This window comes from Rhodamnia argentea, chromosome 3 (assembly GCF_020921035.1).
Source record: "Rhodamnia argentea isolate NSW1041297 chromosome 3, ASM2092103v1, whole genome shotgun sequence".
Lineage (NCBI taxonomy): Eukaryota > Viridiplantae > Streptophyta > Magnoliopsida > Myrtales > Myrtaceae > Rhodamnia > Rhodamnia argentea.
The window spans coordinates 19,860,666-19,877,710 of record NC_063152.1 but is presented as its reverse complement, the minus strand read 5'-3'; the positions used below and the strand labels follow the sequence as shown (position 1 = coordinate 19,877,710).

At 38.3% G+C, this 17,045-nt stretch overlaps 1 protein-coding gene across 6 annotated transcripts; it reads right to left on the bottom strand.

The window, feature by feature from the left end:
• Nucleotides 1–4,933: 4,933 nt before the first annotated feature.
• On the bottom strand, nucleotides 4,934–13,687 carry LOC115728051 (WPP domain-associated protein). Of its 6 annotated transcripts, none has more exons than XR_007197797.1 (6): nucleotides 13,459–13,687; nucleotides 10,597–13,020; nucleotides 7,575–7,701; nucleotides 6,830–6,931; nucleotides 5,739–5,861; nucleotides 4,934–5,586 (listed from the first exon to the last, which is right to left on the bottom strand). XR_007197797.1 is itself a non-coding variant. In XM_048276045.1 (6 exons), exons 2-6 carry the CDS (start codon nucleotides 12,978–12,980, stop codon nucleotides 5,799–5,801), a joined length of 2,625 nt encoding a protein of 874 aa, XP_048132002.1. In that variant the 5' UTR covers nucleotides 12,981–13,020; nucleotides 13,459–13,687; the 3' UTR covers nucleotides 5,619–5,798. The 6 variants fall into 6 exon arrangements, 4 of the variants coding, with proteins under 4 accessions (XP_048132002.1, XP_048132000.1, XP_048131999.1 ...); XR_007197798.1 differs by having other exon boundaries at nucleotides 4,934–5,563; nucleotides 5,741–5,861; XM_048276045.1 differs by lacking the exon at nucleotides 4,934–5,586 and having other exon boundaries at nucleotides 5,619–5,861; nucleotides 10,597–10,750; nucleotides 10,802–13,020.
• Nucleotides 13,688–17,045: the final 3,358 nt, after the last annotated feature.

The window sequence follows — 17,045 nt, the reverse complement described above, 5'->3', positions numbered from 1 at the left end:
GAACATCTGCGAGTCCATGTTGATGCTAGAGGAAAGCTAAACCTACTTTTTGCTGGAACTTTAAGTCTTAATTATATCCTTGGCAAGATGTATTTTACTTTTTATTTAGTAACTTATTCAAGTTCTAATTCTAATTGTGAATGCATTTGGGATTTTTTCTCTTAGCTTGAAAATATATGAAATTTTACTATTTTTAAGCCCATACGGACATGCCCCGAAATATTTCGGAACTTACCCTATTGTAATTGAGAAAGGTATAGTTCTCTCTCTTCGCTTGGCAATTATATAGTCACCAAGGCTATGTTTGTTTCGCAGAATATGATACGTTTTCAGAAAATATTTTTCATAAAGTTATTTCTAGGAAAACGATGATATTGTGGTGTTTGGCTGAGATATGAAAAAGATTCAAAAATATTTTCCATCGTTCGGTATGGAAAATCGGATTTGATTTTCCTTCATGCACTCTTTTCAATATATTTTTTTATTTTCTCGATTTTTTCTTTCAATTTTCTAATTTTTTAAAAAAATTCAAATTTTTTAATTACTAATCTTTTTCCTTTCCTTTTCTTTTTTTTATTTTGTTCTTTTCCTTCTGGTTTCGGCCGGTTGCCGGTGACTAGTTGTAGGCAAGCTCAAGTCTCGGCATCCCGGTGATCTCGGGCTTGCCCGAGGCCGGTGACCCTAAGCGTGTTAGATCTAAGTGAGCTCTAGCCTCACCACAGGGTCAGCGAATAGTGATTTCTGCGGTTTTCAGAAGAAACTAGAACATCATGCCATGCGAATATACGGAATGTAGTAGACATAAAGAAAAATCTCCACACCAGTGAACAACCTTTAAAATTTAAAACGGAAAACTGACGATGGGTCGTCTCATTTTCTACTCTGATTCATATAGAATCTGGGTTGTGTCCCACCTAACTATGGGCTCAAACTCAAGTCAAGATCCTATTGAACAAGTTAACATGGAAATTGAATACTTCTTCCCTAGGCTAGATGAAGTTGTGGTGTCTTGTGAAAACCAAATGGAGAAGTTCGGATCTAAGAACATCGATGATAAGAGGATGGGAAGGGAGGGACTCATTTAAAGTGGTTTAGACACTGGATATGTCTAGTCAATAATGCCTCTAATAAATTGTAGTTTTGCAGTGGGGACACCCCAATGGGAGGACGATGAAGAAGACATAAAGTTTGGGATGTCTGTTTATGGAGTTCGGGAAGGCTTGGAACTAAAACTAGTGGGTGAAAATGTTTTAGATCTGTTGGCTTGTCCTCATTGGCTTGTTTCTAGTAATGTTCTTGACATTGCTTTTACATGTTATTACGGAGAAAGTTGTCCAAAAAGTTATTAACTTATTGGACTTTTGTGAATCCAGTACTAAACTTTTTAAGTTTGCCAATTGAGTCTTAAATCTTTTTATTTTTTGCCAATTTGATCCATCCGACCAAAATTAGCCAGAAATCGATGACGTGGATGCCGAGTGAAATTGACTGAGAAGAGGGAGAGAAGAGAGAGCAGCGTTAGAGAGAGAATGGGAAGAGAAAATTGTATGTACCTAGGTTGGTCACACAGCTTGTATTTATAATAGATAATAGCTTACCACATTAGATGGGCCAAGCCCAAAACACAAATAAAATAATAGCTTACCTAATTGTGCATATGTAGCGGTAGAAGCTTGCCCGTCCACCTAAGTATACTATGCAAACTCCTCATCAGTCATCTCAATCATTCTCCTCTAAAAAATAGGAGAGGTCTCCTAGATCTTAGAAGATGCAGGTACCGAGGCATTGGCCATTTTGTTACTATTTGGATAACCGTGCAACTTATAACAGTTGCTCATTAGATGACCGGAAATACCACAATGATGACAAACATGTTGGTCCTTACTACCACCATGACCTCCGCAACCACCACGGCCTCCACGGCTACCGTAGTCTCCACGACCACCACATGATCTACCACTCCCATAAGAAGAGAACAAAGTGGACTTGTCACTAGATTTTGGTTGCACAAATGGAGTATGAGCCCCAATGGTGATGCTACTTAGCCGATTATAGACATCGAGAATAGATATGGGAACCCTCTCGGAGAAGATCTGATTTTTAATTGACTCAAGTTTGGGATGAAGACCCGACAAGAAACACATAACACCGAGCTGCTCCCTCTATGCAATCATCTCATCGGGACTAGTTGGAATCGGCCACAACAAAGCAAGTTCATCAAACGGGCCCTAGAACTTAGCATAAAACTCTTGAATAGACCGTTCCTTATGATTAAGTTGAAATTATTTCTTCAATACATTACACATGCGAGATTTATTGTTGGTGTTCGAATTTAACATAGTCAAACGGTTCCACACATCATGGAATTTAAGAGAAGTCCGAAGATACGGTTCTCTTCAATCTCCCAAGTCAAATAATTAGGGTCGGTAGACTTAGAAGGCAAATCCGTTAAGTATTTAGCCTTACTCATACCTTTTAAACAGACAAGAATAATCTTTCGCCAAATCTAAAAATTTAGGGCTCTTTCCAATTTTTCATCGGATGGTCTCGTTGGGAAAGAGACAACACCATCGTTACTATTGGAGCCCACAAAACCCACAGCCTACGCTGCTCCAAAACCACCAAGCGTGATTACCTCCTTTTGTGGATCACCTCTTGCCATTGTTGTTGCCAAAAAAAGGAGACACCTGCTAGGTCTCTACATAAAGAAACCGGCACCTCTAGATCGGAACAAGAAGATAACAGCACCAGCACCTCGGGGTTGGAAGTAGAAGACCAGCCTACACCACTGGGCAAGCTTGGCAAGAAACCTATGGCTTAGAAGTCATGTTGATGTGTGGCCATTATAGAAGAAAAGAGAAAAAGAAAAAGAAGGAGGAGAAGAGGGTGAGGGCCGATCAAAACAATGGATGAAACAAACCCTTGCTCTCATACCATGAAATTGGTAGAGAAGAGGAAAAGAAGGGAGAGCGGCGTTAAAGAAAGAATGAGAAGAGAAAACTGTGTGTGCCTAGATTAGTCACAAAGCTTGTATTTATAATAGATAATAGCTTATTACATTAGATGGGCCAAGCCTAAAACACCAATAAAATAATAAATAAAATAAAAGAGAGAGGGGGGGGAAAGGGGAGCCCACGTGACTTAACACCAGACATCCTACACGGCACCCTCACCAACATAAATATTTTTTCATAATGTTTTAATAGTTTTTTGATATTTTATTTTTTCCTGTTTTCCTTTGTTTTTTCTTTTCCTGTGTTTTTTTTTCTTAATAGCTGGCGAGGGTCACTTGGCCCATGCCAACTTCGAGCTGGCCACAAAGGCCTCGCTTGTGAACGGCAAGTCTCTTGAGGCCTTGCCAGCTGTGCGCGAAGGCGCAAAGGACCTCGCAAGATCTAGGTCTCAGCAGTACCCTATTCATGATATAGCAAGTAGCAATTGCTTCTGCCCAAAAATAGGTAGGGACACTACTTTCTATCATCATAGTCCTCACCATTTATTGCAAAGAGCGATTTCTTCCCTTAGTGATACCATTTTATTGCGGGGTATAATCTGTAAAGAAATTATATTCTAGCCCATTTTCATCAAAGTATTCAAGAAGCTTTGGTTCTCGAATTATCCACCATGGTCGGTCCTTATTGTTGTTATGATGTATCCTTTCTCGTTTTGAATTCTTCCATCAAATTTCGAGAAAGATTGAAATGCTTCGTGTTTCCGAGACAGAAACATCACCCATGTAAATCACGAGTAGTCATCAATTATCACTAGGCAATATGTTCTTACTCTGACACTCATGGTTTTTGTTGGTTCAAAACAAATCCATGTAACCGTTAGTAGCACTGGTCCTTATTGATTTGATCTACCACTATACGGCACATTTGAGGAAGAAGTGTACAAGTGGCTTTCGTCTTAACTCCCCTTGCCTGGAATAGGATAGAATTTCAGGACAACTTTTATACTAAAGCACCAATCTTTACAAGGGCTGAATTAGGGGCGAGCATGGTTCCAGGGTAGAATCGAGAACCCGGAACCAGAACCCGTAGGATCCGCTCCGGTTCCAAGTTCCAAGATATGCATGGTAGGTTCCAGGTTCCAAAAATTGAGGAACCTGTTCCAACGGGTAGGTTCCAGGTTCCACTACCTAGAACCCGGAACTTGGACCCTAGATTCCGAAATAAATTTTTATATTTTTCTTGATATATATTTTTGCACGATTATACAATGTTCTATGGCATCCGATGATGAGTGTATAATTTGGAGCCAAATAATTTTTTAGGTTTCGGGTTCCAAAAAATGATAAACGTGTTCCAATGGATTGGTTTCGGGTTTTAAATGTAACATGTACTGAGCCTAAAATCACTCACCTCTACTTTCTTTTAGATGTTGTAGCGTTCACTATCATTTTACTTAACTAAAAATGAAAAAATAAAAGAAAATAAAAGAAATTGATAGGTTCTCGGGTACCCTAGAACCGACCATAGAACTTATGACGGGGTAGGTTTTAGGTTCCAAGGTATGACGGGTAGGTTTCAAGTGGAACCCGTAATGGACCTGAAACGGCTTACCCCTAGACTGAATCAGTGGACTACAAGGAAACAAGATCGTGAACGGTTTTGATTTCTTGAACACCGGACATGCTTATGTTGATCTAACATTTTTAAGTTTGAACCATAGGATAGCTTTGATAAAGATAAGGCCTCTGGTTGGTAATCATCAGCATTATTTAATGAAATTTTGGTACATTGCTCGTCGGAATCTCATGTTGCATTCAGAGTCAATCCTGCCCGAGCGACATGGAATCACCGAGCATATCGCTTTTCCTTTATTTGGGTTGAGAAGAAGGAAACTCATTTATCAGAAAAAAGTAGAATATATTGTGTTTCGAGGGTTTATTACTGTTTTTTCTTTGCGTGTATAGGTGGAGAGATTGGGGTAGTTTTGGAAAGAAATGGCGCAATATGGAAATTCATTACTACAATATGGATCAACTGCAGGTGTAATTTGAAATGTAGTGTGAAACCTCAGGATGGGAATTGTCTATTTTGAAGTTGAAATGCAAATAGATAGCCAAACTTGAAATTTTGCCCAAGTAATTTACCAGAAGCAAAATCCATCAAATCGCAGGAGCTATCTAATCTACGTTTTCGTACACTGCATAAGGAAAAGAGAAAAGGTGAAGACCCTGCATAAGCTAGTGTAGAACAAAACAAAAAACAAAAAGACAAGATGGAGCTGAAGATTTGGCTCCACGGGCAAAGGACACTATCCGACAACCCAAAATATGCATCCACTCTGTACAACAAAAATCGGCTGGCATCTTCCTAGTTTCTTCCTTAAATTTACACGGTTCTATGCTAGACATCTACATGTCGCCTTGTTCCTCAGAAGCCATTTTGTCGTATGACATCCTAATCTTCCCTATAATAATTTAAAAAAGGCATACCATCCACAGAAAAGATCCATGTTTGCAGCAGTGCGACGAGTTGTTGACTTTGGAGGTGCTGCAAAACTGCCACAGTGACAAAAGACACGGATGCTGTAGAAGGAGACCAGAGCATGGGATCAGCAAACAACAAGGAGAATTATGTTTACTACAGAATGGACAAACTCAACCATACCTAGGAGTAAAATACTCTTCAGATCCAAGAGAACAGCTGTAACGGAACTTTTTGGTATCTTGTAGACAGCTCAGTGTCCAGATTCCGAATTAGCAAGATCGAATATAGCTATCAATGCATACCTGTAGTGTTTTATCAGTCTGAGCTTCTGTTTGAAGCATCGACTTATCGGACAGTCTGTCAAATTAACTTTAACGATTCCCCAGTCAACTCTCTTTTAACAAGCTTCAGGACCTCCATAATCTGCAAGAAGCAAGGGAGAGCCAGCCAGTGAAGGATTGGAAAATCCATCTGAAGTATATGTCAGATGGCAGGTCAATACAATCTTTATACTGCCTGGAAGACGGATAAATTATGTTTCTGAGCATTTTTTTAATAGTTCGCACACCCACAAATTCACTGACAAAATGCCTCCATGTCCAAAATCATATGTCGAGTGACGCTACCCCATAACCTAAATGCAGAGAAGAGAAAAAGAAAATCTTTTCACCGGAAAGCAGACAGCAGCACAATGAAATCAACTTTCCATTTTCGTGTTTTTTTCTTTTTGAGAAGGATGACTAGTGAATGGGAGGCCTGGGCTCATATGTTTTTTTTTTTCGTCCAAGGGCTGGGCTCATATTGGAAGGGTGTTTTTTTATGGCTTTATCTTTCAGACGACATTGGCTCAAAAGCCTTTTGTGGTAGCTAATATTAGGAAAAGTTTATACTTTGATGGATAATCAATTAGAGCCTAAGCTTGTTACAAGACAAGAAAAACAATGCCTATAAAGCATCACGTCCTGCCCATAGGCTACTGAGGGTCCCTCCAGGCCAAGAGAATCCCCCCCGCCAATCCTACTAACCCCCTCCACAAGCCCCTGGACCGGCTCAAACTCCCCCAGCACCTTTGCCCCAACAAGAGTATTCAAGGATAAATAGAACTCCCCAGGACAAAGACATTGAGCTTAGACTTGGAAGGTCATATGCAGAGCCATTGACATTCCAGTCTTATGTAACATCAGATTTATTGCAAATGGAATATACGACAGATTTAAATGTGTAATGATTCCTCCTAGTAACATCAGATTCAGTGATAATGTCCTCACAAGTTTTTTATCAGTCATACGCGTCGTATAATATCAAAAACGTAATAAAATCTCACATAATGTTGTTTCAATCTAAAATGTAAAAACATACACAGCCATGACCAAAAGGCAAAAGCAACTTACTCCAGGATAATGTTGCAAGATTGGAGAGTAGTGATCCAAACCAATATAAACTTTCTCCAGGAGATTCAAAAGTGTATCCGCCTGGTCTCCTAGGAGATCGACCTGCAGATTTAAATAACTTTTTAACTTTCTCCACTTGTGTTGTCTATAAAATGCAATAGATTTTCCACCATTAAATTTGCAACCAGCTGAATCTCAGTAATCATTCTACCCTTCAACTCCAAAAGTGTGTATGAGAAAGAGCGAAAGCCCCAGAACACTCAAGCCCGTGCAAGAAAGAAACAAATTTATCCACAGAAATTTAACAATGAAGAGGAAAGACAATAGTGTCCAAATTAACTATTAATCACATAAATAACCAAAAACCTGTTGCAAGACAGGCACCCAAACACCACCAGAGATATTGTGATGATTTTTTCACACTTACTTTACTTTCAAAATTTCAGCCACAATTAAAGAGCTATGTCAAGATACAAAATATTGGGAAACAAACAAAATGTGAGACAAAATTTCCTATATAAGTGGAAAAAAAAAAAGAATCCTCTTAAAATGCACAACAAATACATATACTCGACAAGCTCTCCTCTAAACTTAAATGCACCAACAACTAACCTGTTTTCAATAATAAAAGCAAGACATGCAACTAAAGCCGATCTTCAGTGTAACATAAAATCACTTGCATACCAAGTAACAATGCATTGGTAAGTCTTGCTTACTGAAACTACTAGCTTTGTTATTCGTTTACCTCAGCTTCAGCTTTTTGGAGGTCTGAACATCTTCTTTCAAGTCTCTGCTTGTAAATAGATCCCATTCTTCCAAGTGCAACAGCCTTCTGCTTAAGGGAACTCAGTTGGGACTCCACAGTACCCAACCTAGAGAGAAACGCCACACAAACAACTTTAGTCCACAGTCACCACAAAACTTGCTGATCAAGACACCAGCCTATCACCAATGTAATGCGTTAAACAAACTATACCAGTTAAGAAAATAGTGAACTAAACCCACTTTGAGTAAGTATTTAACAAGTATATTATCGAGGAAATTAAGAAAGACCCCATAGTTTCCCTAGCTAAACAGTCAGTGAGAGCTACTGCAATTGCATGCTCAAGTGATAAAAAAGGAAGATTACATACATCTGCAAAGGAAAATTGTTGCATCCAGAATGAGGCGCAACAAGGGGTGAACCTTGAAGTTAGAACAAGGGCATTTCATTGATAGGGAGGCCAGGGTTCATGGGCGAAAAAGCACCACTGTCTGGAATGCAGAGATATGGATGAGTTGCTGCACCTGGCAATTTATTAGAATGCAGAATAATCCATGCCATGTGTGACAGCAGGATTTCAACTTAGAAGATTAATGGTTGTGTTCAGAAGGCAGCTTTGCTAGAGAACATTACATTCCAATGACCTCTTAGCGTTTCTCAAGGACTTAAAAATCACAAGAACAATAATTTGCAGATTTCCATCAGCACTAGGTTTCCAAATTCTCAATCTCTGACCCTGATACAGCTGGTCCACAGGTAAATGCAACCTTCACTCTTCAAGAGAATTCATAAAACTATACTACGGAAAAACCATGGGAAACTCTGATTTTCCACCTTAAATGGCTTACAGGCCTTTTGAACATAATCAACAAAAAAACCACAAAATATGCCCTTCCGGTCATTTTCTCAAACACTCCCTTCTTCCTATCTTGATCTGGTATTAGTTTCTTTAGGTTCCTGCCAAAAACATTATGGCAAGAGAGGCTTCACACAATAATATTCTCTGTGTCTCCCTACTCACCTTAACAACGTTTTTAACACTTTTGAACTTTTTCTCCCCCAACCAAAGTCATTGACAAAGCAGATGCAACAGAAATTTCAATTGGAGGCAGACCACTTGTTTTGGCCAAAATAACCATTGAGTGAGTTAGTCTTTGCCTAATCTCTTTTTCCCTGCAGAATGAAGTCTATGAAGTTATATATTTCAGAATGAAAATGGACAAACACACTTAAAACAATCTTCAAATTAACAAATCTGATAAACATCTTCTTCCCTTGCACTCTTTTTCGGTGAGTCACAAAAATTAGATGAGCATTTCTTCAGGAAGCCCCTTAACTGCGTATCCATTACCACTATTAGCCTGCAACCAACCCATAAATTATCGGTAGTTTCCATCTTTCTCTGGCAAACGACGGAGATATTTCACCAGCTGCGTATAGCAATAGAACAAGTTCCTAGGGTATCTCCCATTGCGAAAATCAATAACACTGGGATCTCGAGAAAAATGGGTCATTTCAATTGAAGACAATGTGGTTTCCTATTATAAAGGTCCACAACATTAAAAGCTGTTTAAAATAGTTCCACCAAATAACTTATCCAGCATAGCAGCTTGGTCAGTCTATTCTCTTAACCAAATGCAGCTCATCTAAAAGCCAAAGGAAAAGCAAGGATAAAATACAGGACAAAAAGAGATATAGATTTCATTTTTGTGGATATAACATGCATCCTGAACTATTGCTAGAGGATATGGCAAAGAATCTATTTGGTAGAGGGATCTTTATGTTCCAAAGCATGCTACTTGAAAGCTCATGCAGTGTTCTTATGGGGTGTCGACCCCATGCATAGTGCCCACCAATGAAAGCTCTATGCTTTCCTCAATGAAAATGGCAAATCATATAATTTCTTAAATTCCGAGTATTTAAATAGAAAGCTGAATCCACATTCAAGGAAAATAGCTCTCTAAAAGGGAATTTAGATATCACATTGATTTAGGCACAGAGGCATTAGGACAATGGTTAAAAGCCACATAGGTAGTAGGTATGGTAGAACTGGGTGGGGAACTGCAGACATTAAATGGTATGCGGTGAGACACTATTAGCAATCATGCATAACACAATAAAACAATTAATTCACTGACTGAGATTGTTTCCATAATATCTAGTTCAGATTTTGAATCTGAGAAGAATATTTTAGAAGTGATGTTGCTCAGCTTTTCACTTCTATACCAGATGAGACACTTCCACCAAAGTTCAACTTTTTCGTGATACTCATCTACAAGAAAAGAATTCTTTGGGAAAAGCTTTTGTCAAAGATGACTCACATTAAATGAAGACAACCAGTTCTTTGTTGATTCACTAAAGTATTACTTAACAAAAATTGGAAGATGAAAGGAATGGTGGTTGTGGTAGACGTGACTGTGGGTATTTAAAATCCACGAACACAAGTGATGGTAGCTATCTATGACAGCGATTCAAACTACCTTGAAAAAGTTACAAACAAATAAGAAATCAGCTAAAGTACAAACTAAGCCCTAGTGGGAAATAGCTCATCAATCCTTGGGTGGCAAGTGCTGGTCAGTCCAAACTCAGAAACGTGATGGGCGATACTGACAATAAATTTGCCAGGTTAACTTCCAATCAAACCATCAGAGCCTAATTCAATATGCCAAAGCCAACAGTGCCCATGCCCTAAAAGACATTAAATCAGCAGCCTCGCTCCTTTCTCGAATATTTTAAGGATCATCAACTTGACTGTCCTATCCCCTTTGTCTATCAAAAGCCAGAGAAAGAATCTCTATTGTATGACAAACTTATTCAATTTCTCCCCAAGACATTTTGTAAATAATGTAAAAATCCTACAAGTCAAGCACATATAACATAACGTTGGGTGGTAAAGAATAGCTATTCTACACTACTAGATATAATCTAGAAAATGCACCAGCTTCTTAAAGAACTGTACGAGTCATAAAGGTAAACTACAAACTAGAGGCATTTTAGTGTGTACCTCATGTTTTTCCTCTGAATATCTTCTGATATACACTGTTCCAAGTCAGCTACTTTCTTCAGCAATTCATGGATAGTTCCAGTCGTTGACTCAAGCTGTTTCAAATTCTCTCTTTCTTTAACTCTAAGCAACTGTAAACCATTCTCCTTCTCTTGAATAACCGCAAGAAACAAGCCTCTCTCCTCATTAGCTTTACTCAAGTCTTTGACTGCTAAACTTAACTTCTCATTCAGATTGTTAAACTCCGTTTCATATGTTTTGATTTGCTCAAGTCCTTGAGCAAGGTTACCTTTCATGAGTTCTGATTTTTCATTCATCTCTGCAATTAGGGTTTGCTGTCTACTTGATTCGGCTCTCAATTGGTCAAGCTCTTGAGAAATTATTTCGCAATGTTTCATCTGTATAGACAATTCACTAGCTGTTCCCTGCGCTAATTTCTCCTTTTCTTCCACCAACACTGCCAACTGTGTCATCTCCTGCTTTAGCTTTTCATTCTCCGAAATTTTAGATGCCAGTGATCTTTCTCTTTCCATTGCTTCCAATTCAAGTGAAACTCGGAGCTTCATTTCATTAATATAAGAATCATTCAAGTGACATAATTTCTCCTTAGCATCTTTCAAAACTTCTGCAAATATCAAATTATCCAACCCTTGTAACATAACAGAATCCATATTCAAATTCTCAAATTCAGATTGGCATGAACAATCAGCAACATGAGCAATTTCATGAACATCTTCCCTGATACTTTTCTGATTATACAAATTGCCAGAAATATGTTGCATGTGTGCCATCATCTCCTTGATAGTACATTTGTATACCTCTTCAGAAATGGAAGCTTCAACTTGTGCATCTTCCTGTTTACATGTGAGATTCCTAATCACTTCCAACAGTTTTGCCTCAGCGGAAGAATGAGAAGAGATTTGCTTTGCGTCATCAGAAAGTTGTGAGAGAAGACACTTCACCTCTTTTTTCTTATCAGAAAGAATGCCTCTTAGCCGGTGATTTTCAGCCAGAAGATCTTCCAATCTCTCCCTCAAAGTGCCTAAACTGCCAGCATCACCATTCGATTGAGGCACGCTGTTAGTTTCCATCAGAATGTCATCTAACTTCAAGACTACCTCAGGGATTTTTCTCTTCAATCCTTCAAATTCCTTGTCCTTTCTGACGGTCGATGAAGATCCTCTTTCCTTCAAGTATTCTCGCTTGAGAGTAAAAACCTCTTCAGTCTTTTCCTGCACCTTGGACTCATAGTATCTTTTCATTTTGGTCATCTCACTCTTGAAATAACTTATCAGTTCATCTCTTGGCATATGTTTTAGTTGTGCCGGATCCAAATTCTCTGGCATGGAGATTATCCGCTCATCATGCTTGCCACTACCCTCCCAGGGAGAAGCTGATGGCAAATGGTTACCCGACAGTTTCCGAATCAAGTTATCAGATTTTTTATTGATCAAACACTCTTCACCATCCTCCAAGGACACTTGAGAAACTAGCTGCCCATTATCATTACTGGACAACAGGTTAGAAAGCATAACCAGTTCCTCACGTAGAGCTGTAATTTCTTTCAACTTCTTCAGGGAACTGAGGTTTTCACAACTGCTAGAATAACTGTTAAGATCCCAAAGCTTCCTCTCAAACTCACTATGAAGGCTCCTGATGTACTCGGTTATCACAATGGCCTCAATTTCTGCTGTTAATTCCCATTCCTGCTGCATCTCACGAATGTGAACCATATCCTTCAGCTGGCTGAAGAAAGAATCTAGTGTACTCTGAAGACCACCAAACGTACTATCCACACCAATCAATCTTTCAGACACCTCCTCCAGCAAGATACTACCCAACCCTACCAACTCACCACCTGAATTAATCCTCCTACAACAATTTCCACCTTTAACGTTGTTTACCTCTTTTTGGAGTTTTGCTAGCTGCTCTTTCACTTCACTTATAAAGCTCCTCAGAAAATCCAAATTCTTGTCATGGTCTTCATGAGGGTTTGAGATGACTGAAAATGAGTCCTGTTGGGTATTCCCCTCATTCAACAGTGACAATGGAATATGCGAAAGCTTAACCCTGTCCTCCACAGTACAATATGCACGTAATGTTTCCTTCAGTCCAGCTATCTCCAACCGTTTTTCAGCAATCTTCTCCTCAGCCTCTTGCTCCACTGCACTCACCATGCCCTTGATGACAGAATCGCTCACCATTCTTGAAATGGTAAGTCTATCATTGATATCTTGCCAATAAGATTCCAAATCAGACAAAAGTTCAACATCTAGATTTTCGCTCTCTCTGCCATTACTCAGATGATTCAATGGCCTATCACTGCATGAGATGGCACCATTGTCCGTAACTCTAAAGCTATCCAAATTACAGTGCTCCTTCATAGATTAAAGTAAATAGTGAAATCCTTATCTCGAACTAACCCTGCAGAAAAAAGGAAAACAAAGGTAAAAAAAGAGGGCAAGGTATCCATGAGTGAAAAAGATAAGAAACGAAAATGGAAAGTAATGAACCGACAAGCATGAGAGACAGGAAGAGAGTCCACAGCAAACAAAAAACGACACTCCTCAAAACTAGCTTTTAGCTGCTTAGCAATTACGCTACTCAACCAAGCCCCAGCAAATGGAAGCTAACCAAAGTCGCACAATCTGACCAAATCTGTCGCCGCCGCCGCCCCCCAACCAAAGGAAAACCAAGAACAAGGCCATCATTTCACGTCAACAGCTCACTGCTTCACTTCTTCAGCCACAACACAACCACATGCACAGTTGCACACAAGTCCTACTCGACCCAAACCAAAACTCGGGTTTTCAATCACATTCTAGCTCAATTAACGCAGAGGCAGCAGTCAAATTCAAGAACCTGAGCTCCGAGCTCCGATTGACGCTCCAAACGAGACGACAAAGCAAAGCTACAGAGAACCACGGAGAGCTGGGATTGAGGACAGAGGCGAGCTCACGGGCGACTTGGCCTGTGTGGAGGGCACCGCCACGGGCGAAGAGCTTCGGAGGTCTTCGTCCGCTCCACTGATTTCGAGTGGATTGTGCTTCGATCTTTTTTAGGTTTCTTCAGCGAGAAGACAGGGGAAGTTTATTCTTGGTGAGCCGCGAGCGGGAGAGAGATGGGGAAAGTGAATTGACCCCCAGTCAAGCCGTAATTTACGGGAGTTGCCACTTCGTTGACTTTTCGTTTTTCCGGAGGATCCAATGAGATTCGATTGCCGCGAGCTCGGGTTTGTTATTGCCATTCGGGTGCCCATTTGAAGGATTTTGAAGGACATAAGGAATGCCCATTTCATTCCTTCCCTACGACTGTTGAGATAATTATAAAAAAAGCCATAAATTTATTATATAATTATTAATTTAATCCTACACTTTTAAATTTTGCCGATGTTGTCCTAAATTTTTGTGCGAAATTTCAATAAAGGCCAACTATAGACGATAATTGCTAACATAGCATAGCGGCTAATCAACGTCGATTGTCTTACGTGGCACGCTAATGTGGACAACTTCACTAGAAACGATGCCTTACGTGGGTGGCCATGTTAACGGTTTTCTCCCGCAATTGATCGGAATAACTTCATTAGAATTGCGCACAAATGTTGGAAAAATTGAAAATTAGGACTGTATTGATATTCGTAAAATGGATTTAGAATTGAATTAATATCCGTAAAATAGGTTTAAGGTTTACTCGATAATTTTTTACATTACTAATCATTGTGCTCTTGAATTTATAATGGACAATTATCTGTTATTATACGGTTTATACTTAACCGAGGATTACTAATTAAGTTAGTTGCAAATTAAATGCAAAATACAGAAATCTATTGAATTAATCGTGAATGACAATTATGTTTTTAAAATGAATTATTATGGGTATCACGGTAAATCACTTTTTTTTTATTAATCCAAAGAATATTATAAATTGTAATTATCAAATTATAAAAACATAATGATACGTTTTAGTGAAATAGTTTATATCGTTTACGATAGTCATGAATGCTAATTTTTTCGTTACAATCTTCTTAATATGTGGTAAATCATGCAAAAATTCAATTATAGGATATTGCTATTGCTGATGTGACGTTCTGAAATTTAGTTGACAGTAAGAAAATTTCGGATTTCAACATGTAAAGTGAAATTTAATCTTGAGGTTTTAGTAATCGATGATTGGGGCTATTCACGAGCTTTTGTCAAAAAAAGTCAAGTTTGAATCGTCAAACTTTGACTCGTGGTATCGAGACTAGTCGCACGTAAAATTTAAATTTGTCCGAATTTTAAATGTGAAAATTTTCATTTCTATCCTAAGTTGATTGAGCCAAATGAGCGACTGTTATCCATTTATAAAATTTTATTTTTGCCCTGGAATTTATGTGCTTGAGACAAATTTATTAGGAGTGATTTGAATTTTATCTTGTGAGCCCTACTTTTTGTTCGGCCAAAACCTTCCCCCCTAAGTCTCGTTGTGCCTCATGTCAATCTGCTGACATCACCCACACTTTTTCCACAAGTTTTCCCCAAAGTCCACGTAGGCCACTTCTCTTTTTCTTCTTTCTTCCCTGCCCGAGCAACATAACCTCTTCCCTAAGTTTTACTTTTCGACTTTTCTTTCTGTATTTGGTGCCTGCCTAAGACATGATATAGTGGGATATAAGAGGGATATAGCCCGGATAAAATTTATCCCATGGGGAGGTGTGATAAAGGTGGATAGGATTTTTAATAACCCTAATGCATAAGTTATTTTATTTCGAATAACAATTTTCTCAAACTAATAAAATTAAAATAGTATTAGAATATAAATAATATTTAATTTCTACAATAAAAAATTCAAAATAACTAAAAAATTCAAAATAACTAAAAAATAAAAATAATTTCATTATTATTTATTTTATGTCTACGAATTTATTTCTATCTTATAATATAAATTCTGCATATATATAATTTTTTTTATTAATTACATATTTTAGGTACTTTAGTAATTTAGGAATGTTAGTATAGTTTACTATTTAGAAAAATGTTATTAGAGAATGATGGAAGGAAAAAAATAAATAAATAGGAAAATAATTAATAAAATAAAAGGAAAAATAATAAAAAAATTAGCAATAAAAATGAAGTAGGGAAGAGTGTCACGAGGGATTCTTATCATTTTTGTTTATGCAACTTTTAGGTTCATTTACACTAATTATTATTCATATCAAATAATAGATAAAATATGATGTGAAAATATCCGACTTTATTATTGCCGGTCACTAAACAATGGATATGATATAACAAAATCCATGGATTTTATATCCTATCATGTTCGGTCTTGTCCTAACTAGAAATCCCGACAACCAAACGTAGCCAAAAAGGTAAAGAAATGGCTTCGGAATAAAGTAAGTCTCATAGAGCTTGCGGGATAGTTGGAATAATCAATTTCTAGGGAGAGACTTTTTATTTTTTTTAGCAACCTAGGCCGCTATTGTATTTGCTTCTCTACTGCAACGAGCTATCTTGATAATTAAAAACCGGGTCTTTCCGCTACAAAATGAAGAACAGTAGGATGGAGGAAGGGGGATAAACTTCCAAGATCCAAGATAGAGAGTTTTCTGATGAGTGTTCCTTTGTAATTCCTCCTTAGGAAGAACAAATTCCCTTGTAAAAATTCATGTTTTTAGTTGTCAATTTTCAATTTGTAGTTCGTGGTTTCGAGTTCCAACTGTGTCGATGAGTTTAATTTTATGTATCAACTAGTTCTAATCTTGTAATCAAGTTTAATTATTATTTAGTACGAGATTGATAAATTTAATCTTTGTGGATAATGCTTGCATCCTCTGTATTAGTGCGGCGGTCGACACTAGCTTTGTGATTTGTTCATTTATCAATGCTCTTATGGAAGCCTCTTGACATTTTTATCTTCAAGTTCATGTCCACAGATCCGGACACGCTATCTGAATTATCATCATTTCAATCTCTTTCTTTATATTTTTTGCCAACTCATTTGGATTCACTCCCAAAAATTTTGATTATTCATCATCGCGACCTTCTTTCTTTCGTCAACTCATTTGGTTTTCTCTCTTCAATTGATCGCCTTTCACTTTTCCTAAATCCATATTTCAGACAAGATTGGCATGTAATAATAAGTCTTAATCATACATACATGTGATCAAACTTTCTCAGGGGTGTCGGGCGTTCACTTCTTTCCAATAACTTCTGGTTCGGCGCCTCCATATAGTCCGACGCCGATAGCACCGCAAGTTGTCCCACTCCAGCTGCGATCCGCCGCCCTGTGTTCGTGTCGGAAGCGTCTCGAGTGCTAACATCATGTACTCTCTACTTCGATATGTTGGTCTGTTCTCGGAGATAGGTTGTTTTCGTGAGAATCATCTTCTGATTCCGGTACTGGTTTCATCTTGTTCGGCTGCTATCCAGGCTTCAATCTTGATTGCTTTGCATGGGCTGGTGTTGGCT